Source organism: Gobio gobio (assembly GCF_949357685.1).
Source record: "Gobio gobio genome assembly, chromosome: 4".
NCBI classification, from domain to species: Eukaryota; Metazoa; Chordata; class Actinopteri; order Cypriniformes; family Gobionidae; genus Gobio; species Gobio gobio.
Genome location: NC_137100.1, coordinates 29,538,100 through 29,564,013, shown reverse-complemented (window position 1 = coordinate 29,564,013; position 25,914 = coordinate 29,538,100). Strand labels below are relative to the sequence as shown.

At 39.8% G+C, this 25,914-nt stretch overlaps 1 protein-coding gene across 3 annotated transcripts in view; it reads left to right on the top strand.

Moving 5' to 3' along the window:
* gc (GC vitamin D binding protein) overlaps positions 1-25,482 on the top strand; it is a 51,227-nt gene extending 25,745 nt beyond the window's left edge. For 2 of the 3 annotated variants that reach the window (XM_079815060.1, XM_079815059.1), the window contains 9 exons: positions 11,273-11,484; positions 16,225-16,357; positions 18,840-18,928; positions 19,279-19,405; positions 19,904-20,106; positions 23,186-23,318; positions 24,350-24,408; positions 24,575-24,674; positions 25,290-25,476. In XM_079815060.1, the coding sequence (XP_079671186.1) occupies positions 11,273-11,484; positions 16,225-16,357; positions 18,840-18,928; positions 19,279-19,405; positions 19,904-20,106; positions 23,186-23,318; positions 24,350-24,408; positions 24,575-24,674; positions 25,290-25,331 (1,098 nt within the window). In that variant the 3' untranslated portion in view covers positions 25,332-25,476. Of the gene's footprint in view, positions 1-11,272; positions 11,485-16,224; positions 16,358-18,839; positions 18,929-19,278; positions 19,406-19,903; positions 20,107-23,185; positions 23,319-24,349; positions 24,409-24,574; positions 24,675-25,289 lie in introns of all 3 variants that reach the window. The other variant, XM_079815058.1, reaches the window with a different exon arrangement.
* The last annotated feature ends 432 nt before the right edge of the window (positions 25,483-25,914 follow it).

Sequence of the window (25,914 nt, the reverse complement as noted above, 5' to 3'; positions counted from 1 at the left end):
TTTTGAAAAACCGGGCCCTGGTGTTTGTTTGAAACTCAAATCTCACAGTTCACCATGTTCATCTCACTGGGAAAGGCTCGCCATCTCTAATGAATCGTCACGATCACGCTGAATCGAACAGTTCCAGCGTAGGCAAAAAAACCCGACCTGCATGTGCAACAGGCAGTTTTTAGTTCACAACATACATTAATTTCACTGCTTCTAGCTTAACAACAGTACATAGTATCACTTGTTACCTTATTTAACATATAACAGTTATAATTCCATTGTAATTCGACAGCTTAGGTAACATTACACTGCTCAACTAACATAAAACGACTCGTTCATCACCATCAACAACAAAATATGAACATTAGGAACTCATATACACACTGTCTTTTAACCATTACATCTCTTTTACCTTGTTAAACATCAGCTCTTATCAGCATTTCATTCTGACAAAGAAATACGTTTTCATTCTCTTTCAATTGAACACATCATTAATCACATTTATGACAGTTTACACATCTCAAAATGTGTACTCACCAAATCCAAAGAAAATTGAACATAAACGTCCCTCTTCTAATCCTCTCTGCACATTTGTAAACTTTTACACAAAGTTATGCTGCTGCTCGTTTCACCAATCGCACAGAAAAGAAAATGGCTTCTCCCATCCAGCAACTAGCGTGGTGGGGCGGGCCTTCAATGTAAATCTCACGTAATTGGACAATCATTGAGATGTCAATCATCACACTGACATGCATTTCGCTTTGATTTCAGAATTTTTCTTACATGTTTTACTCATTTCTAGTTAGTTTATTACTTTAACATTTCCTTTTTATAAACTTAATTTATTTCTTTATACAGGGTTACATAAACAAAAAAAATTACTAGCCAATGGCGGTTCTATTACCAAGGTGTGCGAAGAGGGTTGGTGAGCATGATTTATTTTCCATATTATACCACTCTATCGACCCCTCCTGTAAGCCAAATGAGAGTGATCTTATATAATACAACTGGAAATGAGGCAGACCCATCCTACCTTTCAGTTTAATCTTCTGTAAATATATCTTCTTAAGTCTAGGGGTCTTATTATTCCAAATAAATTGGGTGATTATTCTATCCAAATTTCAACAAAAAAAAATTTAGTAATGTAAACTGGGATACTGTCAGAGACACGTCAGGTTCCAACCTCCACCAATCACAACGCACGCCATCTCCTGAGTACTGATCACCGCCACCTGCACCTCATCACGGCACTCATCACCAGCACTATATAACATACACTAACACAGCACTCCATGTCCGGTCTCGTTTGCATATACTCTGTGCTATGCTTACCTCAAGAACTTCTCTTCGTATACTTACCTGTCTCCAGCGTGTCTCCTTCCCTTTGTGTTCCTCGTCTGCTGTGTGGGTGTGTTCCAGTCAGCTCCTAAGTTCTCCAGCGATCTCCAAGCTCCAACGTTCATCTATCTGCAAAAGAAAGGACAGTAACTATCTCTATCATATCCATTCAACGTCTATCTGCAACCAGTTTACTCACCTGTGTTACTTAGTCTGCTCTACTGTGGTCAAATAAACAACCATTACCTGTTATGTCTGTGTCTGCCTCCTGTGTACTGTAACAGATATACTGAAAAACAAATAAATATTTGCCCAAAAATACTCATTTTCACCATATTAATATGACCTGCTAAAGAAATAAAAAGTTTGGACCAGGGATGATTCTAGGATTTTCATTTTAGGGTGGCTCAGCCCCCAGTGAGGGTATGAAAAAAATGGTAACACTTTAGTTTAGGGTCCAATTCTCACTATTAACTAGTAGCTTATTAGTATGCATATTAGGATATTGGCTGTCTATTATTACTTACAAAGCAAATATTAATGCCTTATTCTGCATGACCATATTGTACATCCCTTAATCATACAATGTAGGCAGGTTTATAATCACTGAGATCCCAAATGTGAGGTAGTTAGGGGGGTTCAGGGGCTTGGGGGAACCATAGTGGCAGAGATTTGTTCCGCCCGGATCAAACACCACTACTTCCGGGTTCCCGTCCCCGCGCCAAAAATCATAGAGAATCGGCGGCAGGTGCTCCAATAAACAGCGCGATCTCCGGATTGGGTGAAGGGGAGGTAGGAGGAGTACAAAGAGGGCCTCCAGAAGTCAGTCGGAGCCAGTCGGAGCCAGTCGTTGCAGCGGTCACACACAGCCGGAGCTGTTAGTTCCGGGTCGGGCTCAAGCTGAGCGTGGTGGTAGCCGCTTCCAGCTGTTGCGGCGAGAGGATCTGGGCAAACAAAGGATAACACGAGGTGGATATTGTGGACTGAGCGATCAAAGATCCGGAGAGCTATAAAGAGAAGAAAAGAAACGAGGCTGAGTATAATACAGACCGAGTTTTGCATTGTGATTCAAGTGTCAAGTGTGTGTCCGATTCTGAGAAGTTACATGCAGGACAGTTGCCGGAAGTGCTAATGAGCAAATCCCTTTGGGAGAGGGAGCACAGCGGTCAGGACGCGAGCCAGACACTGGAAGAGAGAAAAAGACGAGCACACGGGTTGATCAATGTGTGAGTACCCTGAGAAACGTATACAGTAACAACTTCATCGGAAGTTTATCATCTGTGAGCCTTGTGACGTTGAAACTAGGAAAACGAGTGGCCCCACCGCGGAGAGTGAGCGTGGGAGAGCCAGAGACGGCGGACAGTGAAAGCCGCCGGGGTGGTGTAGCAGCAACGTCCTTTTCGTTGGTTCTTCGCTATACCAGCGCTCCAGCGAATTTTTTATTTATTTTTTTTTTGTGCGCGTGTGCAGGGCCCGAGGAGAGGAGAGGGGAACGCTACATACTCCCGGAGCAAAGTCATACTCACCTGCACTTACCTATGTGAAACCACCTGGAGAAGTGTCCGATCCAGCACCACCGTCGTGGTCAAGCCCCCTTGAGCCACCGCTATCACGGAGCCTGGAGCAAGGAGAGAGAAATGGATGAATCGTGTCTACGGAGTCTGTGAGTGATATCCATTGAGCAAAGTCATACTTACCTGCACTTACCTGTATGAAGCCCTCTAGAGAAGCGCCCGATCCAGCACCACCGCCGTGGTCAAGCCCCCTGAGCCACCGCTATCACAGAGCCTGGAACAAGGAGAGAGAAACTGATGAACCGTGTCTACAGAGTCTGTGAGTGATATCCTTTGAGCGAAGTTATACTTACCTGTATGCCAAACAAAAGTCCCAGTATTGACCCAGATCCAGCGGATGCCCCGGAGGTACCGACTTCTATGACACCGGCCCCTTGATCCATTCTGAAAGGAAGCCGTCGGAGCACGCCCGAGAGTGAGAGGTACCCCTGTCGCCCCGTTCCCCTGTACTTATCCGTTCTACCCCTGTGTTCAGGAGAAGGAGAAAGCCGTGGCGTAAGTCCCCCGAAAGGCCCGCCCTGGGAAAAAGAAAGAATGAGACAAGTGAGCACATAGCAGGACATGGAAGCCAAACATTGAGAAAAAGGACGAAACGACTTATCTGAGGTTCTCCTGTGGAGAGAGCCGGCGAGCTCTGAGGCGGTGTCCTCACTCTCCAGTCCTCTTGGATTTTAGCCCCCTCACTTCCCCTTCCCCCCCAATTTTAAGTAAATTAATAAAGACTTGTAATTTTAAACTTTACTCCAGAGTCCTCGTGTGTCTGGTCGTCTGGGGTATCACTGGGAACCTCCCCGAGGTGAAAAATAAGGGAGGAGCGGGACTCACGCGGTCCGCTCCGACCTGTGACAAATATCCTGTACGTTTCAGAGCTGAAACGTCTTTGTCAGTCAAAAAAAAGCTTTTATAGACACCAGGCCCAGAAAACGAGAGCTCTCAGAATATGTTGACCACTGACGTAATAGGCACAGAAACCGCCTCAAGCCCGCCCACCGACTCGTGGAGCTAAACGGGTCGAGCAATAAACATGCCGGTTCCAGCTCACGTGCGTAAGACATGCGTTTGTTCGCTTCATTTCACCGCGGAATCGATTGTAAACAAGATAGAGGTCGAGACTGGATTTGCAGACATATTGAGATTATAACACAATGCTGTGCCTTCTATATTGGATCCGACAGGAACGGTGCAACACACTTATATGAGTAAACATTTTTTTTTTATGTGTTAGTAGCATTGTTACAGATCGTTTGAGATCTATTGATTACATACCTTAGCACGCTGTCACAGGCTGGAGAAGGTGTTATTGGTTTATTTGTGATCAGACTCGGTCTTGTAACGCCAGCTTGCAAAGCCCTTTCTTGCGCGTGTGTGTTCAGTTTGCGGTTATATTCACTGATGATCGGACTGTGAGCGTTTCCCCAGACGCTTTCAAAACAATCCCCACATGTACTGAGGGAGCTCATTAAATATGCACATCTTATCCAATCCTAGCCGTTTACTTCCAAGTCTTCAGTGCGGCACGCCCATCAAAACCGATCGTTTTTCCGAGAGCCTCAAAACCGGTGCAGAAAATAGCCTATTACTTATTTACCTATTTACTTATGTTTCTGAATGTAAAAACCATGCAAACGTCAAGTTGACCTCAAACAACACTAGTATAAAAAAATTTTAAAAGCCACTTCATGACACCTTTAATCTTATGCCTAATCTGAAGAAAACGGCATTGTTAATATTTCTTGTTTGTTAATTATATTATAAATGACATTACATTGGCCTATTTCAATTCAAAATGGCAAAATTAGACAAAAGTATATTCATTTGCCTGAATATTTTTGTCATTTGTTTAACATTTCTGACTTAAAGAAGCAGCTGACAAAAATGAAATGTTTAGTTTAGCTACTTACATATCTCGCACTTGATGTCGAGTCGTGCTGCTAAAATTCGCTCTCAGCCTCAGCAGCTTCTGTGTGAGCATAAAGCCCGCCTACTCTGATTTGATTGGTTTTCTCAAATATTTTGACATTGACGGTAGGGATGGGCGATATGGACTTAAAAATGTATCCCGATATTTTCTATTATTATTATTGCGATAACGATATCAATGACGATAAATGTAGTATTATTCCCCATGTTTTTGGATACAAGTGAAAGCTGCACGCATTCTTATATATATATATATATATATATATATATAAATTAATTAATTTTTTTTTTTTGTAAAACTCCACACCAGCCTTTTCAGAAATGGAAAAGTTGCAGATATAATTGTCCTCTGTAAAAGTGCAGGTAATGTTTAAATAGTGCAACTGTGCTAAAAAACGTCACACAATACAAACAATAATAATTTTTAAATCAAATGACAAGTTTTACATGTAAACCGATTCTGTATTTATTCATACATGGTGCAAACAGTGGTAAAAATAGCAGAGACGGCAAAAGTAATTATCCCAAAAATGTCTTCAGATTACAAAAAAGTTGTTTTCTTTTACAGATAAATTGAGCCAAAAAAGAGATTTGACTCCGACTGAAGTTTACTATTTTAAAAGGGAAGGAGGAAAGTGTTTCAAATTGGTCCTAGGGTTGATCGGAAACATGACACTCTTTGAAAAATGAATCTTGTACCCTGAGATTTTCCCAAATGTATCTAAGATTGACATAATGGTTGGCACTGATTGTAAGTGGTTGGAGATGTAAACTAACAAGTCATTGGCATATAATGATACTTTGTGTTCTTTCTCCCCTCTCATTATTCCACTATAGGCTGTAGATGCACATAAAGAAATTGCTATGGGTTCTATTGCTAAAGCAAATGGCAGGGGTGACAGAGTGAAAATAACAATGAGTTATCATTGTTTGTTTGTATAGAAGCTTGGGGGTGGGCATATAACAATTTAAATTAAATAAAATTAGAACCAAACCCAAATTTTTCCAGAGTGGCAAAGAGGTAATCCCTCTCAACCCTATCGAACACTTTTTCTGCATCCATAGAAATAAGTACCTCAGGTTGAGTGGGGATGGTACTTGGTGTGTATGTAATATTTAATAAATTAATTTAATAAAAAAACAAAAAAAAATCTATCCTAGAATAGGAGTGATGGACGGGTGAGAAAAAATTACATCTTCTTCGTTTGGGAAGGCAAATCTTTCAAGTGAAGGCAAGCTTTTCATAAACGTTTGTAGCAATTTGACTGATTTCGCTATAGAAGCTACTCCGTTTGAAGATCTGTCCAAGAATGGCTCTAATACAAAGTTAAAGTCACCCCCCATTATCATTTGATGAATATCTAGGTTGGGCAAAATGTTTGAAATGGATTATATAAATTGTTCATCATCTATATGATTAGGGGCATATATGTTAACCAACAATACTGGTGTGTTACAGAGTTTTCCTGCTATAATGCCCATTGGAGTCAGAAATAACTCTTGTTGCAGTAAATTGCATACTTTTTTATGAGAATTGCTGCACCTCTAGACTTAAAGTTAATTAAGGATGGGGGAAAAAATAAAAAAGGAAAAAAAAGAGGAAAGAAAAAACAAGAAAGAAAAGAAAGTGCCAATTCATTTTTCTTAAATTCGAACAACATGAACAGTTTGAACAATAGCTCCATTCACTTTTCTCTGATTGAGAGGTATACAAAAAAGAACAGAGCAAGTTTAGAAATCCCCTTTTACCCATCATTTCAACAAAAAGGTTAGCAATCAATCTGACTTACTTAGCTCCTTTCTAAAAACAATAAAGAAAGAAAATGCTCTATACGTAGACCATTTACACTCTTGTGTTTCTTTCGCTTTAACATAATCAGTGATTAAGTTATTTTCCTGGTGAACTAGACTAATACATACTTAGTAACTATAAGAGTCCAGATTATTTTAAATGATACTAATCTTTGCGTATGTGCTGTAAATGATTTGAGAGATTTAGGGCCAGATTTACTAAACATTGCAAATTAGCGTGAGGCCGAAATTTTATAAAAGCGCAGATGGGAGTGGAAAGTACTGCACACAATCTACTGACGACGTAGCCGGATCATTTCCATAATAACCAACGCAATCTACCAAGAGCAGCACAGCCGCTGATAATCAGGTGTGAGTGATCTACTAACAGCACAGGTGCAAAATGGGTTAAGACATGCTTTTTGGGCATTAAATAATGACACAAATACTAGTAAACTGACTAGCGCAAACCTCAGTTCAGACGCAAAAAATAACCCTGTCAGCACAATTTTTTCACTGCTTGTTTTTGGTAAATCCTCAAAGTATTTTTTTTTAATGCCAAAAGAGGGTTTTCTCTGTTTTGTTTTCTTACTGCTCCAACGCTGGCCAGTGGTACCCAAATTTTCAAAGAAAGAGCAGTCTGGGTCTCAGGAGTTTGAGAATGACAGTGTTCGATGCTATGCCTCACTGCTCTCGTTCCCCTCTATGCAAGAGGACGAGAATGACCGTGTGCAACACTATGCCTAGCCGGTCTTGTTCCCCTCTCCTCAAGAAGGCGAGGATGACAGTGTGCAATGCTATGCCTCGCAGCTCTCGTCCTGATCTTCAGTTGCCAGCGGACAGCAGCTTGAGCCTTCTCACGCACCCTCTGTCCAACCGTGCAGACAGGTAAGTGTTGCACTGCACACTCAGACCCCAGTTCGGGATGCTATGCCTCTCGAGGTCCCTGCTCTCCACCTCGCTGCCCCTCCATGTACCATCTGTGGTGCCGTTGGTCCCGCTGGTACGCTCTCTGGGAGCCTGGCTAGTGCTCCCTAGACCATCCCGCTGGCTCATCCACACTATCAGACTCGGTTGCGATTCAGTTCGCCCGCCGTCCACCCAAGTTCAGGGGCATCCACTTCACTTATGTGCGGAGCAGCGATATGCCTGTCTTGCAGAAAGAGTTCCAAGTCCTACTGGTGAAGGACGTGATCGAACCCTCCAGACAATATGAAGACAGGGTTTTACAGCTACCCTACTTCATTGTACCCAAGAAAGGTGGTGGGTTACGGCCAATCTTGGACTTGTGAACTTTGAATCGGACCCTTAACAAGCTTCGGGCTGGCCCTGTCGTCTCACGTCTTTACGAAAGTCGAGACTGAGATACTGAGAGAACACGGCATTCGCATCCTCAACTACCTCAACGACTGGCTCACTCTAGCTCACTCGCGAGAGCAGTTGTTCGAACACAGAGACATGGTGCTCAGGCACCTCAGCCTGCTGGGTCTTCGGGTCAACTGGGACAAGAGAAAACTCTTCCCTGTGAAGAGGATCTCTTATATCGGTATGAAGCTGGATTGGCGAGGCAGAGCAGCATATACCAGGTGCACATCACCCCGCACTGTCGCCAAACTTTCAGCCCGTGGGCAGACCCTTTGTTTCTATGGGCAGAAGTTCCCCTAGAACAAGTGTCCAGGCATGCTGTGGTCTTCACAGATGCCTCTGCCACCGGCTGGGGGGTTACGTACTACAGTTATGCAGTTTCAGGTCTGACAGGGCCTCAATTGCTTTGAGTTGCTGGCAGTGCGTCTTGTGCTGAGCCGCCTCAAAAGGATGCTACAGGTCAAGCATGTACTGGTCCGTATGGACAGCACTGCGACCGTTGCGTACATCAACCACCAAGGTGGTCTACGCTCCTGTCGCATGTGGCAACTCGCCCACCATCTCCTCCTATGGAGTCCGAAGCATCTGAGGTCACTTCGTGCCATTCACATCCCAGGCCTGCTCAATAGTGCAGCCGTCAAGCTCTCACAACAGCCTGTGCTTCCGGGAGAGTGGCGACTCCATCCCCAGGCTGTCCAGCTGATTTGGGGGTGCTTTGGAGATGCACAGGTAGACCTGTTTGCCTCTCCGGACACGTCGCACTGCCAGCTGTTCTACTACCTAACTGAGGGAACAGACGCACGGCATGGACGCACTGGCACACAGCTGGTCCCGGTAGCAAAGTCAGGGAGGACGAGGAGCAGGTCTTGTTAGTTGTGCCGTATTGGCCCAACCGGACCTGGTTCCCAGAACTGATGCTCCTAACTGTCTGGTCCAATGTTTCAGGAGCGTCATACTAACCTTAAAAAACAACATTCTAATAACATCAAGAAAACTTCAGATTTGAATGTTTCCATAACCAAACTTGAATTTGTAAAAGTTGGATACACCAATTATGATGGCCAAAAGCAGTTTTCACCACTGACTGTCTTTCAAAAGTAACCTTGCTGAAGAAATATTTTTTTCAAGCAACATAAATTATTTCATCAGTATAGTAGATGTTTTACCAGTGAGAGATTTATTTTTAGAGCGGTCTGAAAAGCATGAAATTTACCTTATATTTATCCCTGTCTGCTACATTTGACCTGCAAGTGATCAGTCACGTGATGAATGTTTTCAGAATTGAGTGCTCCTGAAGGAAAGATTAAACCAAACAGTGCTGATTTCATTACATATCCATGTATACATTTTTGTACAGTCACATTTATAACATTCATACTGTGGTTAGTTCCAGTGTCTGAGAGACAAATAAAAACATGTTGAACAGTGACTGTATTATTTGCCTTTGCTTTTGCATGCATCAGAAAACGTAAAACCGCCAGACTGGGTTTACTTGGCGACATGTGCACAGATGGATACACACTTAATAAAACAAGTTCCCGTTTCAAGCTCTCTTTGTCCAATCAATGTTATTGACATCATGAATATGCAAATGAGGATGTCACCTGGAAAGTGTGCTAGGTGTCAAATTAAACAAAATACCCTGGATTTAAAATGGCATACAAGCGCTGTTAAATCTAAAAGGACTGAGCTAATGATAGCTGTAAGATACCAAAAGTTACCATAGCTAAATGTAGGATATGCTAATTGTATACACTCTGTATAAATTACTTCCAGACTGTGCTTTCAAAGGCATGAACATTGAAGAGAAACTGAGAAAGACAGAATCACATGCTAGATGTAGCACAACATATCTTAAGTCTATCTCAAATAGACTCGTGACCACATTCTAATTACTGTGGAAGTTCTGGAGGTAGTTAACCTAATTACATCTCTAACTAACAGCCCATCTTGGCAGAAGTCGTTCACCGTTGATGGTCTTCACATTGACAGGCTGCTTTTTTTATGCCTGACTTTATTTAAAGCCCATCTTACGAAATCTCTCTGGCCTGATCTTCATCATTTTCATGTGTTCCTGACTTATTTTAATTCTGTAAGTACATCAGTGGTTTGTTAGTCAGCCCATTGTAGTGGCTGTCAATTCTGATAAGACGGATTTGACTAGCGATGGGAGAGAGGTATTTTATTCATTATTTGGAGTTTGTGATTTAGCGCATTCTTTTTTAATGATATACTTATACTATTTTTGAAGAGAAATTTTATTCTAGCTGATATAAAAGCATGTTTGAATCAAAGCGGTGTCATGGCTGCTGGCACACATGCACACTTATGCAGATGATATGAGTTTAAATCTGCCTCATAACATTTCCCAATCTAATTCCCTCTGCCCACCCCTATTGATTCTTGCCCTTTATCTCCAAAATCCAATAAAATAAGAAGTGGCTAAAGCCCTCTTACTTGAAATGGTGAACCTGGAAACCATAATCACAAAGGTGAGAAAATACAAAAATCAACATATATTGCGTCTTTAAAAGAAAAAAGTAAAATGTTACATGTATGTGATAAAATTCTATAAATTAAAGCATATATGTGACCCTCGACCACAAAACCAGTCATAAGGGTACATTTGTTTCCATTGATGTTTGTTAGGAAATTACATTATTTGGCAATGCAATGCAAGCCTCTTACATTTTACATGCAAATAAAACTGTCCTTTAATTTGTGCATGGAGATAATGACATGTATCTTTACTGGAGGCAACTCCAGCTCGTCTCTAGAAACATTCCTGCAATTCTGTTGTCAGTTCCAGGCCCAATCCTCTGCACACTTTAATGCAAATTAATTACAGTGCATGTTAGTTGGTGTGGGTGCAGTTTCTCTCTGCTCCATTCATTGTATCAGTATCTTTCCCTAGGCCTAGGGAAAGCTTACATTCATGTCATTAAAAAATAATTACTTGAACAAATGTCCTCATCTGAACTGGCTGATTGTTCGCATTGCATTTGCTATTCTAAACTCAAGGACTGTTTCAATGGGCTTCAAACATGGCAGACTTATAGTACACACAATAACAATTTATGATGTATCCAATTGTCTCCACACCAATTAAAATGTCTTTACCAGAGAAACGATGATAATTTAATTTGCAATGAAACCTCAGTAAAGACATACTTTCTAGACAAATTCACTGTACAAAAATGTTCATTTTGTCAGCTCTTTACTGCAGTATGTTTTGCATGCCTTAGTTTTTGTATTTTATTGCTTGCGTTTTATTTACATAGTAATCTCTATCCAAGGCTACAGAGATCTCTGAGAAGTCATGTGGAAAGGACTCTCCATTCCCCAAACATCCAGGCATTGAGCAGTGCTGCACACTTCAGGGTCATGATAGGAAACTTTGTCTGGCCTCACTACGGTACTCTGCACATGAGCTGCCCTCCCTACTTGAGCCCACGAATGAGGAGATCTGCACTGAGTACACTAAAGACGAGAAGAATTATTCTATCAGGTGAGATTTGTCCCACTGGAGTCCTTATCAAAGGCACAGTGATTTGGGATTCATAAGTGGAAATAAAAACACAAGGGATAATAGACAAACTTACAGCCTTTTGAAATAACCTTAGATAAAAAGTACAAATTGTTCTGACTAACTAATCACAACTTTGAAACAATATGTCAGAATATATCCCCCAAGTATAAAAGACACAATAACAGCATCTTCCGAAAACTTTTCATATCTGCAAATTAAGCATTTCCTTCTGAAAATATTCAAGGATCCCAATTATATCAAATGAGAAAAATGATTGACTATTTCTCTCTCTCTCTCTCTCTCTCTCTCTCTCTCTCTCTCTCTCTCTCTCTCTCTCTCTCTCTCTCTCTCTCTCTCTCTCTCTCTCTCTCTCTCTCAATCTTTAAAAAAAAAAACTTTAACTAAGCTAAAGTAAACCTAAAAAGTAAAAGTATTGTATTTACTTGGAAACATGATACCCAACAGTATGCAGATACCATGATAAATGAAAATGTCTCAGGTTCCGACTGTAACCCTTGTTCCCTGAGAAGGGAATGAGATGCTGTGTCGAAGATGACACTTTGGAGAATGCCTCCAGCGGGATAGCATCTGAAGCATGTGTGGAACTAGTCCAATCCTGATGTTGTGGCGTACACGGAAGCTACAAAGGAGAGCCGGCACATAACAGTGTTAGCTTCTGAAAGATCGAAGCAAGTCGTTCTCAGGCACTCAGGAAGTGTGGCAAAGGAACATAGTGTCTCTCTCCCATCTCAGGGAACAAGGGTTACAGTCATAACCCGAGACCTTCCCTTTCGAGTGAACTCGGGCTGCGTCGAAGGTGACATTTTGGGGAACGAAATACCCACTGTGCCACACTGACTAGTGCCTGTCCTGGTGTGAAGTTTGTCAGGCACAGCTCAGGACATGAGCACCCGGCGTGGAGGGCAGATCCAAGCTATAATATCTGAATAAGGTGTGTGGCGAGGCCCAGCAAGCAGCATTACAGACCTCTTGGAGGGAAACCCCTGATAGCAGGGCTTTGGAGGATGCCCCTCCTCTAGTCGAGTGAGCTCTTATCAGGAGAGGTGAAGGCAGATTGCGCTCCTCATACACTGAAGAAATAGAATCCACAATCCACCTGCTAATCGTATGCTTAGAGGCAGGGAAATCACTTTTAAGTGACCCAAAACACACAAGCAGCTCGTCCGACTTCCTCCAACCCGAGAACCTACGTACATAGGCATCCAAGGCCCAGACAGGGAATAGTAGATGTAGCCCGGCCTAGGGTGGAGAATGGTCTTTACTCTTCCAGGAGCGAACTCGCGGAAAAAGGGAGCAACAGATAGTGCCTGCAGGTCCCCAACTCTCTTGAGGGATGTGATAGCTTGCAAGGAGGCCACTTTTAAAGAGACAAACTTCTCCGACACCTCGTCGATGGGTTCCAAGGGTGCCAGGGATAACCTTTTGACACTGAACCACTGCCAGGTCCCAAACAGGAACTCTGGTTTGGACGACAGGCCTCATCCTCCGAGCACCACAAAGGACATGAACGATTAGTTGGTGCTTCCCCAGAGGCCCATCACTTAAAGGTGTGTGGAAAGCAGCTATGGCTGCCACATAGACTTTAAGTGTGGACGGGTAAAGCCCATCAGAGAAACGACTTTGGAGGAACTCCAGCACTGAAGCAACAGGGCAGTTCTCTGCACCATAAAGCAAACACATTCCACTTTAAGGCGTACAGTTTCCTCGTGGAGGGAGGTCTATAGTTTAAGATGGTCTCAAAAACCTCGGTTGAGAGACCAGCACATAGGAGTTGGTCCCCCTCAGGGGCCAGACCCATAGCTTCCACAGCTCCGGCCGAGGGTGGTGTATTGAGCCCTCAGCTTGACAAAGAAGGTCCCTCCTGATCAGAATCTGCCATGATGCGCCTGTTAGGAGCGCTATTATGTCTGAAAACAAACAAAACTCAGGCCGGCCAGTACAGGGCTACCAGGAATAAACTGACCCCGTCACGACGGACCCTCTCTAGAACTCCCGGGAGCAGAGCGATCGGGGTAAATGCATACAGACGCTGCCTCGGCTACGTCTGCACCATGGCATCCAGCCCCAGAGGAGCTGGGAAATAACCAAAGTGGACAATGTTTGTTCTCAATGTTTGTAATTAGACAGGCGAACAGATCTACTTCCACTTGGCTGAGCCTTCTCCAGATTAACTCCACCGTCTTGGGGTGGAGTCTCCACTCCCTGGGCCTCAGCCCCTGCCTCGACAGGATGTCTGCCCCCAGATTTTCATCCCCAGGAATGAACATTGCTCTGAGCAAGAGTAGTTTGCCCTGGGACCATAAGAGAACTTGATGCACCAGTCTACATAGAGGGCACCATCTCAGGCCCCCCTGCCGTTTTATATAGGACACCACCGACGTATTGTCTGTTCAAACTAGAACATGATGGCCTCTGAGGTCTTGGAGGAAATGTCTCAGAGCCAACAACTCATGTAGAAGAGCAGACATAAACGCTCGGCTCCGAAGTGAAAAACTAAAGATACAATGCACCTGCTGCTCATTTTATACCCGTGCTGCGAGGCAGAGCAGCTAGCACATTCATTGCATTCCGATGTGTATTGGTTCGTTTAAGTTACATTTGAAGTAGATTGGCCTCTCTAGCGAGATTCTTATTCGTAGGTCATCGACGTGGCGTTGAACGTGGCCGACTGAATGGGAACTGAGAGCTGAAAGTTTACAAATGTAAGCTTCCAAATGTCCTGCATGAATTCCTAATCCTGATGCCACAAGCGCAGTTCTTAAACCTCTGAGCTGTAATAGCCTACTTTCGAACATTTTCAGGATGTCAAGTGTCTTGTTTCTCTACTGGGAGTTCATTTGAAAATGAATAACATGTTTGACTATGTGCAATTTATCTTTGAATCTAGAGACAATATAACCATATTTGTTGAACATGCTTTGGCAAATCTATTCTCCCTTTTTTTTGCTCTGGAAAGACAAATGGGCTAATAGACAGGTAGAAGTGATAATTGCTAGTTAGGCTGGTTTTGATCAGAACTTCCATTCAAAGTAGATTTGAGTAATAATAGAGAATTTTTTTGGCTTTAAAGCTACACTATGTAACTTTTCCGTCCACTAGAGGTTGCCTGTTCAAAACAAAGGTGTAGTTTAATGATGCCACGTTTGAGCGCAGAATCTTGGGACATGTGGTCTTCACCTCAGCCGGTGGAAAAGAGTCAGGATAGGACTCGGGCAGAAATCATGTTCATGGATGCGATTATTAACATCACTGTAGTATGAAGCAGAGCAGGACGAGTGTTGTGGAGCTGAGCAAGGCCGCAGGAGCGATTGAAGAGCGGGACTGTAATTATGGCATAGTCGCCGGCGGGACTTTTATTATGACACGGTCGCCGGCGCCACTTCATCTTTTCCAGTCATGAGTATGAGGTAACGCAACTCTGTTTATCGTATTAGATATATCTGAGTGTGTTGAAAAGGAAGTTATGACGTTCGCTCGGCGGCTGCTATGACACACTGCTATTGTTCACACTGCAGTGAGAGTACAGCGTTTCTTCTAAATAAAACCGGAAACCGAGGGTAACGCAGATATGACGCATTTGACAGGCGACTCCCTCAAACGCATAGCTCACACGTCTTGGTTCCTTGGTTAAAATAGCAATTTCTCACGATTTACAAATAGTTGGAAAGATTTGAGATATTCTAAGTACTCAACTGAACAAAATATATAACACTGGCCTAGTGGTTTTTGGATATTTTACTTCAAAAATCTTACATAGTTCACCTTTAATGGCACTTAGAAGACTCAGTCCTGAAATAAATAATGTGTTAATTGCTTTTTTGCTGTTATATCTGTCCTCTGATTGTGGTTGCATTAATAGTGAGGGAAGATATGTGCCTATTGTTAACGCATTGAAGCTTTAATTTATATATAACAAATAATTCTATACATCAAAAGGTGTTTTAGTAGACCTGGCTTAAAACCTAATCCCTGCTTTTTTTTTTTGTTATGCCGTAAAAATGCGATAGAATAGTGTTAATAAATCAGTTTTTTTTTCTGTACCCACAGTCCCATTAGTCAAGCTCAAGGGTCCATTCATCGACACTGTGACACAAGATCCATTCCTTTTAAATCAAATTCACTAAGAAGTTTTCTACTAAATATAAAGATTAATCAATTGATTTTTTAATCTTCTTTCACAGCTATAATATTAAACAGTCATAATTTGTGTTTTATAATTTTAACATGAAAGAATGTAAATCTTCTCTATCTTTTTCTATTTTTCCTAACATCTAAATCACTTATACAACATCATGTCATTACATTTGTTTTGCTTACAAAAAAAAACACAAAAAAAAAACCCACAACATGACTAAACCCTTTTAGTTCATACAATTCTTGCTTAGTTTCTTACCTCTCTTCAAAAAAGATCTACATAATGAAGCTGAAATGTTTTAGTCACATTCATTATTTTGTTCTAAATTAAGCCTTGGGAGCATAATAAGATATTTTGGTGACAGCACACCCCCACCGGTGAGTGAACATGAGGATTATGTTCTGTTTTGATAGGATTAAATCAAAGAAACACATTTAGAGGCTTTGATTTCTGATCAGAAGTTACTACTAAGGAGCAGAATATCGTGTCATCTTTATGACTCACGACTTGGAGGGCTTTGATTTTCCATATTGACGTCAAAGTCATTATTTTCTCTTTCTCAGGTATGTGTATGAGTTTGCCCGGAGGCATAGAAACATCCCAGCAGGCTTTGTTCTGAATGCTACTCAGCACCATGTGAGAATGGCTGAAAGATGTTGCCGCCCTGCTGTCAAAAACTCTTGTTTTCTCCAAGAGGTAGTATGAACCACACATTTCTGATTACATTAATTGGAAACCCTGGGGTGGCATGTTGGGTCAGTTTATCTAATGCTGATTATGGCCTACAGCAAATTAGTTATACTTTATCATCTTGTCATTTGCAATCACACGCACACACACACACTAAGATTCTGCATATCATTCCGACGATAATAGTTGTTATTCAGCTTAGACATCTTGTAGGACTATTATTATTTGACGTCACAACTGAAGTAACTGGCACGCAAATGACAGGGAACGGCCGTCAAACGGTTATGAAAAAACTAATTATAGATACTTGGTTGCATTGTCCAGAAATGGCTCAGACATGAAAAATGCAATGTCTGGCTCTGTTTAGTTTGTGATTAAGTTGTGAGTCACTGTTACTACAAATATATAAATATATAAACCTCTAAATATAACACCTCTAAATAAATAAAAAATACACCACATCAGCTCATGCTCAGATCAGGAGCCTTATTTATAAAAGAGTTCATTTTTATAACAATATAAATGGATCTGCCATGCTATACCTTAGAAAACATAGAGTTTCCTGCCTAAGACAAATTTAACAACTTCCCCTCACTAGGCGCAGACATAATATAATTTAATATGACATTATGAAATAAATCTGACCATAGAACCCGTCTCGTCTTAACATAGAACCCGTCTCATTCTTTTTTCCAACTCATTTCGGGTTCTATGGTCAGATGAAACAAAACATTTTTGCTTTTTTGACAGTAAACACTTAAAATGGGTAATTATTTATTTTGCAATTTTTTTAACAAAATGTCAAAAGGATTAACAATGCAGATTTATTTTTGACAGCCAAATTTTGATCATATTTAACAAGGGGGCAAACCCCCACTTTTTCACAGCACTATATATGAAATGATATTATTAATTTATAGGCCTATATTAATTGTGGTAATATCAGTCATTTATTGAGTGCCATGCTGAGTAAAACAGTATTATAAAATTACCTGAGTGAAATAAAACTATTACTGTCTGATATACAAGAACATTATTCTGCTTCTTTTTTTTTCACACAAGGACTTTTTATATAACTAATTATAACTAAACAAGCCCCTCTCTACTTAAAAATATTATTCAACTCTTGTCAACCTGTGAGTTGTTGATCAGAATACTTTAGGCTATCTCTTTTCAACTAGCATAAGCTGTGCTTTGGATGCTGGTCTTTAGCATAAGGTTTGCTGTCATTACTAATGGTATGTGTTTGCATGTGGAGTACCGTGCTGTCAGTAGTAATACATTTTAGCGTACCTGACAGCAGTTAATAGTAAGCATTTTGCGTATGACAAATTCAGACACATACAAATTAGTGGTCGACCGATATTGTTTTTTTGATTGCCGATATCTTAGAAAGCACATAAATATGTATATATAAAAACATCGCTCAAATATCCATATTTGCTCAAATATATTTCAGCATATACCCAAACATACAAAAATGTACAGTATAGAATGGTTATGCTGGTCCACAAGCTGGAACAGCACCAGCATGAAGACAAATTATTGTTTTTTTTTTTGTTTTTTTGCAGGGATGGATTCATTAACTCACAGTGCATGAATTTTACATAATAAGCTGTCTAATTAGAAACTGATGAAAAATGTAAAATAATGTGTTCCCAAGAATAGAGAAAACAATAGGCTCTTATTGCTTTATTGGCTTAAAAACAACTTTTTCTACATAGTTGGAAATATCATTTATGACAGTTTTATTTTTTGTTTTTGTTTTTTAATGTCCAGTTCCAAGTCAAAATGGGCCAAGTCATTACTAGGTATAGGAAGAGATAGACAGTGTGCTTGCATTTTGGATGATGATTGAATGCCACACTTATTTGCTGCAGAAACATAATTGCTCCCACTTTGTTGCTATTGTTATATGTATTGTCTGAAGACAATCAAACATAAGTACCATATGCCACCGTATAGAAGCTAAAGAATGCTATGCCAGAATTAGACTAATAATCATCATTGTGCATTGTGTGTCTGCTTTTGGTATCAAATGGCCTGAAGTCTCTTGCCATGTCTATTGTGAGGAACAAACAGGATTCCACGATATTGTTGTCAAAACAAAACCTGTGCCGGCAGACTCGCATCCGCTGTTTATTGAGCTAAAATCTGCTTTCTGCTGCCCACGCTGCTTTAAAAAGCTATTATTTTACTTGTTGTGTAAGGGGGAAACATGTCTGGTTTTGTCTAGCAATTTGTCTAGGGGGGGTGCAGAAATATACGGAATGGAATAAGATGATTATGAGGATAATGGTGATTATTATAATGATATCATTCAGTTCAAATCAGTTACATTTTTGCAGGTCAAAACACCAATGATGATCAAAACTATGATAATCATTTTGGTGATGACCATTCATCATAATGATTATTATCATAGTTTTGATAAATTGATGTGGAATTTTTGGTAAAACACCTAATTATAAATCCTGTCTGTTTACAGAGATTCCAAATGGGAAGCTCCAACATTTTTCTGAGGTTTCTATCCAATGTTTGCAACAACCAAGTGAATCTGAAATCCTACAAATTTGGGTAATTACACCATGGTTTGCACCACATCATCATTAGAGGAGCAGTTCACCAAAAAAGAAAATTCTGTCATCATTATTTACGCATTCTCTTTCAAACTCGTTTGCTCTGGGGTTTTTTCATGAACCGAAAAATATGGGTTTGGAACAACATGAGGATGAAAACTAAACTTCCTTCCAAACTTCAGCTGTTTCTCCTCTCTATTTTTTTAATCTAACCATAATGATGCAAATATGTGTGTTAACTGTTTAGTTGCCTGTGGTCTAACGTGTAAATGAAGTGTGTCATGCTTTTTTACATACATACAATGGACTTACGTTGCTTTACATATTTAAATTATATCATATTTATAGGTTGTCTGCATATTATGGAAATCTCCTTGGACTGTCCTTTGAGGATGCATCAGCCATATCTAGTCGTTTCCAGTCTGGGCTCGAAAAATGCTGTTTACAGCCCCAACCTGAATGTATAATTGAAGAGGTGAGTAGAATGGTCAGATGTTATGTTCAACAAACCACAATGAGGATCACAACGTTTCAATTCTCTCTTGGGGCAATTCTTTTGACCAGCCTTCCTTCTGGCAGTGCATTTTCCTCTTCTGCTTCACAAGATATGAGTAACTGATGGAGAACATACCAACTGGAAGACATAATAGTCACTGCTTCCTAATTGATAGGGATTTTCGGACTTTTTTTTTCTTTCTTTTTAATACCAGCAGTCGCATAATGTTGTTTATCACATCTGCTGCTCCTCTTCAATTAAATTGTATTATTATCATGTGTCATTCAAATTCAGAGTAAATGAAATATAAGTGCAGCTGTTATATCAAAATACCAAGAATGATGATACTTTCTTTTCAAGAGAAAGTGTACACATGGAACAAACAGAGAGAAATTCGACAGAGCTTTCTGATATAATTTATTTGTCATGAAATTCAGCAGGAGAGCCTGATTTATTGTTATTTTCCCTTCATAATAGTTAACAAGCTTTCAGAAAGATATCTGCAGTGAATCCAAGCTGGATGCCATGTCTGAGGATTTCCGGAAGTGCTGCAGAAAACCTGCCCTGGATACACTTCCTTGCGTGGATGACTTGAAAAGACAACCCCGTCAGCATCCACATGTAGCCAATTCTGTTTCATCCCAGCTCTGCGAGGAAGTTCAACCACATGGGATTGACAGGTGCTTATTTAATACTCAGCAAATATTTGGTGCTAGGGGAACCATGCGTGTCTTAAAGAAAAGGTCATCTGGAAATTATATTTTCGATGTTAGCCAGCTTATTTCATTATGATGTGCCGAAGTCTGTTGCTATTTTGCTGAAGGAAGACTGACATCACTCACTACACTATTTTGATATGCCTTGCCAAATGTTGTGTAAATGCTAATGCAATATTGAGTTATATAACTGGCATATTGCACGTTCACAGTGACCCACTCAGATTTAATACAGGTTCTCTGGGAAAAGTCACCAGGTTCCCATTTTCCAACACACAACGGAATGCGATCCTCTTGATTCTGATCTTCAGCTAGTCTATTAAAGGGCAAAAGTACAACTAGTTATGTATTATTCATAGTGTGGCTCTGAATATGATCAAATGATCAAAACAACTCTCTTCAGACTTTTGCTTAAAGTCACCATGAAATCAAATCGGACAATTCTGTTGTTCTTTTTATGGAATATTGCAATCATTTATTAGAAATTATTTATCTTTGCACATCTTTTTTAATTTTTTTGTGTGCCCTCATAATCTTATACTGTAGCTTCCCCTCCAGCAAATCATCCAACAAGTCCATTCTTTCTTGCTCGAGAAGACATCACAATATCGGGGAAAGGAATATCGCGAGAATGCCTATTATGATACATTTTCCACAGGCAGATCAAACCAAAGATCTATTTGGGCTGCAAGAACCACCTGAAATCCAGGCCTAACTGTGCATCAAAACATAGTTTCAAAAGTTCACCTTCTCGTCTAAAGTTAAGTTACCCAGTTATCAGAATGAAAGTAAAACAGATTTTGTACCTGGAGAATTCTGGACACGGCTGGACCTTAAATTTTTCCTACAAACATGAATGAATCAAAACTTTATAGATTATTGGAGTTGAGGTGATGGAGTCTTATATATTCCTTTGAAAACGGATGGGATCAGATTAAATACATAATGCAGAACAGACCCATTTCTCTTCTATGTAACATTTCAGACCCTACTTCAATTTTTCCATTGCAGACTAACAATCATTGTCATGCAAATTATGCTTGCCTGGAGCACCAAACATTAGAACAGGTTACCCTCAAACAAAGATCTGAAATTTTGGACCTTTTCTCTCCCATGATGGTCAGCTTCATTCGCTGGAGTGCGTTATGGCTGTTTTCTGATCAGCACCTTATGCCTTTCTCATTTAGTGAAAATGTAGCCGGTATGCACTGCATGCTGTGATGAATGAGGCTTGTGAAGTCACTTGTGTGCCTGGGTGGACAAGAAAGAATGAACTCTTGCTGAGGAGCAGACAGCCGTGCACAGAAGCCTATGTTTAATTTATCTTGGACTGTAATTAGATGGGCCACTCACGTTGGATCTGAATGTGTGCTAGCAAGTTCTGCTGAGTTTACCTTGAGGCCTGGTGTCATTAAAGGTGACATTTTCACAGTGCTTCGGGGGGGGCTAATACTAGGTCATGTATTGTGGCTTCTGAGTGTATGCAAGTGAAATTAATGTGCGATAGGGTGCTCAGTCAGAAATGAGATAAGTATGTACGTTTTCATTATTATTAATTTAAGACCAATAATAATTAAAAGCATAGTAATAGACTCTCCTTCTAAAGTCCTTACACTGCCCAACTGTACCCCCTAGTGGTGTAACATAACACTTTGAATGTCTTCAGAAAATCCGACTTTAAATGTATAAATACATTATTTTGAGTCATCATGCCACCAAAACTCAAAACTCGCTAACACTTTATTTTGACGGTCCCACAACAGGCATTCAACTGACTACAGTATAAGTTTGCAACTACATGTCAACCTATTCTACTGACCCTAACCTAACAGTCCACTAATAATCTAATGAGAGCTAGTTGACATGTACTTTCAAATGTATGAGTTAGTTGACATGCAGTTGCAAAGTTTCTTATAGTTAATAAAGTTTACCATCATTTCATACTTGTTGAGCTTCTATGATAATTCAATTCTCAATAGATGTCATGTGTTCCATGTATTTCATGCTTTTTTTTCAACTACACTAGTTATATACAGTGCTCTTATATTTAACTAAAGCTCAAACTATTCAAAATCGTTTTCAGTAATTAATATGAAGCAAAAATAAAATATAAATACTTGAAGATAAACCTAAGCTTAAAGAAATTAAATGAAAAAAATTACAATTGTTGCCTTGGAAAGTAACTGAAATAAATAAATTGAAGTTGAAGTACTAATTTACTAAAACTAAAACTGGAATAATTTTTTTTAAAAAGTCTGAAAATTATTAGAAATAATTAGAAATTATTAGAAAATATTAACAAAAGATAAAACTACTAAAAATGAAAAAGCACATAGGAAAATAACTAAAACTTCAATTCAAATTAGGTGAAGTGCGTGGATTAAAGAGTATTGCATGGGGCGGTGGCACTTTATTATTTATTTTACAGTCCTGTCCCCAATGTACAAACGATGTACTTATTATAGTAATTACAATAACTAGGTATTAACCCTGAACCCAACCTTAACCCATGTAGTTACCTTATATTAACCAGTACTTTCTAAGGTAAGTACACTGTAAGTACACGTACTGTAAAATAAAGTGCAACCGATGGGACTGTGGGGGTTGGGAAATGCCCCCTTCCTAAAAGACCCAGCATTTTGCTGTTATAAATGTGGCTCCAGGGCTATTTTACAGTGACTTTGACAACCCTAAAATGTTTATAAGAAAATGAAATGTATATAAATTGTCCATGGAGAGAACCCTCTTATGGACTCCAATTTGAAAACCCCCTGTCCTAGTTTTACAACAGAAACCTACAGTGAAGTGATCAGAGCCTCCTATGGAGACTATTTTCCGAAACACATTGAGGTCTAGCAGATTCCTGCTGGTTGGCTGAAGATTTCTGCTCCTGCTCTGCCCTCAGAACATACATGTACAGTAGTGGCCATTGAAAAGGAAAAATGTCATGTTGTGTTCAACAGCAGGGCATTTACGAAACAGCATGTTTCCTAAAGTCAGTGTATGAATGAGAACAAAAGCATGTATGTGTGCATGTTTCCAGATACTTGTTTCTGACTGGAGTCAAACATGCCTCCATTTCTCTGCCTGTGCTGACGACCGTCATCGATCGAATTAAGAACATGGTAACAGCCTGCTGCTCATCTGCTGATGCCACAGCATGTTTAAAAGAGAAGGTGAGACGACATTGATATATGCTTCCTGAAACTGACATGATTTACCAGTCTCTGATTTACGACAGGAGATCTTTGTTTTGTAACGTTGTTTCATGTGTTGTGCTTAGCAGCAGGTTTTTGTTTTTTGAATTACACAACAAAGCCTTTCATGGGTTTTTTTGTGCTTGTATGACTGTAAGATTGCTAAAAACCCTGGGTAGGAGGCTATTGTGAGAGGCTTCGATCTTTTTTGATGCATGTCTAGATGATTTGCCAGCACAATGCCACTCTCTGACTTGACAACAGGTGACTTAATTTTGCTTTGAAGAGTCATCTCGGTTTTGAAATTGGCATCATATTGTTTGGAGCTCTCACCAGGGCTGAGATGTTACACGGATGGATTGGTTCTCTTGGCAATAATAGCCTACAAGTTGAAATCACATGAAAAATTGAGCTGAGGCACACGCCATTTCATAAGAATGCTCGAGTAAAATTACCTTCATGAAATCCTATTTTAATGCTATAATTGGAGCTCAATGAGCACTTCTTTTTTTAATGCTTAACTGTGATGTCAAAATCCCACAGGTAACCTGATCAAAAGCGTGTGCCCGTTTGGTTAATTTAGCCTTTCAGTTTTCTCTTGCAGATCCTCCAATTATCTGCTCGCTCACTGCTTTTCCCTTTAGAGTAAATGGCGAAGTGAGGAGTTGCTGGTGTGAACATCTAATTGAAGGATTTAAACTGCATCTGTAACCAGAGAATGTATGCACATCATTAACATGCACAATTGAAGTTCACTCACCAACTGAGAGTGTTGTTGAGATTTCAATTAATTTCGAGTGACATGGTGCTCTTTGTACTCACTGGGTGCTAACCAAGGCCCGAACTGTCAAACATTGACTCTCTCATCTTCTCTCCCGCTGCTTGACTTTGAACATTGACAAGAAAAAAAAAATATGTTTTATTTTTTTTATTTTAAGGGTTGTATTACTGGCCAAACTATTCTCTTCTCTCTCTCTCTCTCTCTCTCTCTCTCAACTTTTATCGAACAGGAGAGTAAATTGAAAAAGACTACAGCACTTCTGTCCAAGTTGGATGACACTTGCTCGCAGTAAGTACTTCATACTGGATTTGCCTGCGTTCAAAACTCTGTAAGTTACAGTCAGACTAGATCATCATCATCAGTGGATGTTATTTAACAACAGGGGATTTGAAAGGAATGAGCTGGTTGCAGATCAGTACAAAACTCTTGATCATCAATGCTTTATTTCCTGCAGGATACAGAGTGAGAGAAGTGAGACGCGGGCACAAGCATGGGTTCACTTGGCCACATCCTGCTGTTCCCAGCGCTCCCCGGCACAACTATGTCAAAAGCTGGTGAGAGCACTGACCATTCTGTCCTTTTATACGTTTCAACCATAGAAATGTTTGCAGTGTAATAAAGTTTATTTATTTATGAAAATGGTTAAACTTTACATTTACCTTTGTGCGTCACAAGATTATTGTTGAAGTAAAAAAAAAAAAAGTGCAAAAAAAAAAGTTATAGAGGTTTATCTTTATGAAAATTGGCAAGAAAAAGTATGTGAACTGCTTGAATTTGAAAATCAAGGTAAATTGTACTTAATTTCTCTCCCGGGAAACATATATATAATGTTTATGTTTAACTCTAAAACTGCTAGAAAATCAAAGCGTTAGAATTAAAATTGAAACACTAAACATTTTAATGGGTTTCAATGGGGATGTTTTTGTCCTTAAAGGGATAGTTCACCTAAAAAGGAAATTTGTAACAAAATTTGTAAATTTGACAAACAAAAAAGTCGACCAATATGCTTAAAACAAGATAAATCCACCAGTGGGAAAGCTAAATAAATGTAACTAAGTGGTTTTTCACCATGACAGACAGATCAAATCAGGATTCTGGGTGTTTGTCCTATTGAATACAGTTATTTAAGTTAACTAAGGTTTGATTAAAGCTCATGTTTTCTTTTTCAGACAGAGGATGTTATTAAGTATGACGATGGCACTAGCGTTTAAAGACTTGCTCTTCAAAGATTCTTTAGAGCGGCAGCAATTATATTGGATGAAGAGATCTTCTAAATTCCCTTTCCAATAGGAAATGTCATGTCTCTCGTCATCTCAGATGTTTTATTCTCTTTAAATAAACTTTCCACTTGCTTCAAAGAGTGTTTGTTTGTTATCTTCTGTTCAGTTTGCTCTTTTAGCTTGTGGCATTTGCGGTGTAATTGTATTAGACTTCTGTATGAATAACCTTTACCGGGAGCATGACAAGGTCCACAATGATTTCTGTTGTTGCCATGGTGTTTCATCACACGCTGGAAGCCTTAACATTTACATTAGTTTCCATGTACATTCTTAGCAAAGTGATTAACGATAAATTATTGTTGTGATTTAATTTCAACTTCACTCGATTTTAATATATTTTTAGCTCGTTTTTATGTACATTTACATTTTTTTATATAAAACAAAACAAAATTGTGTTTGTGAAATAGAATACAAGTTATTGTAGGCCCTCTGGAATTATCTGAGGAATGTATCAGCTTGTCAGGTTTCAGATAAGACATACAGGTTAAATTAAAATCTCATTTGTGTAGATGGG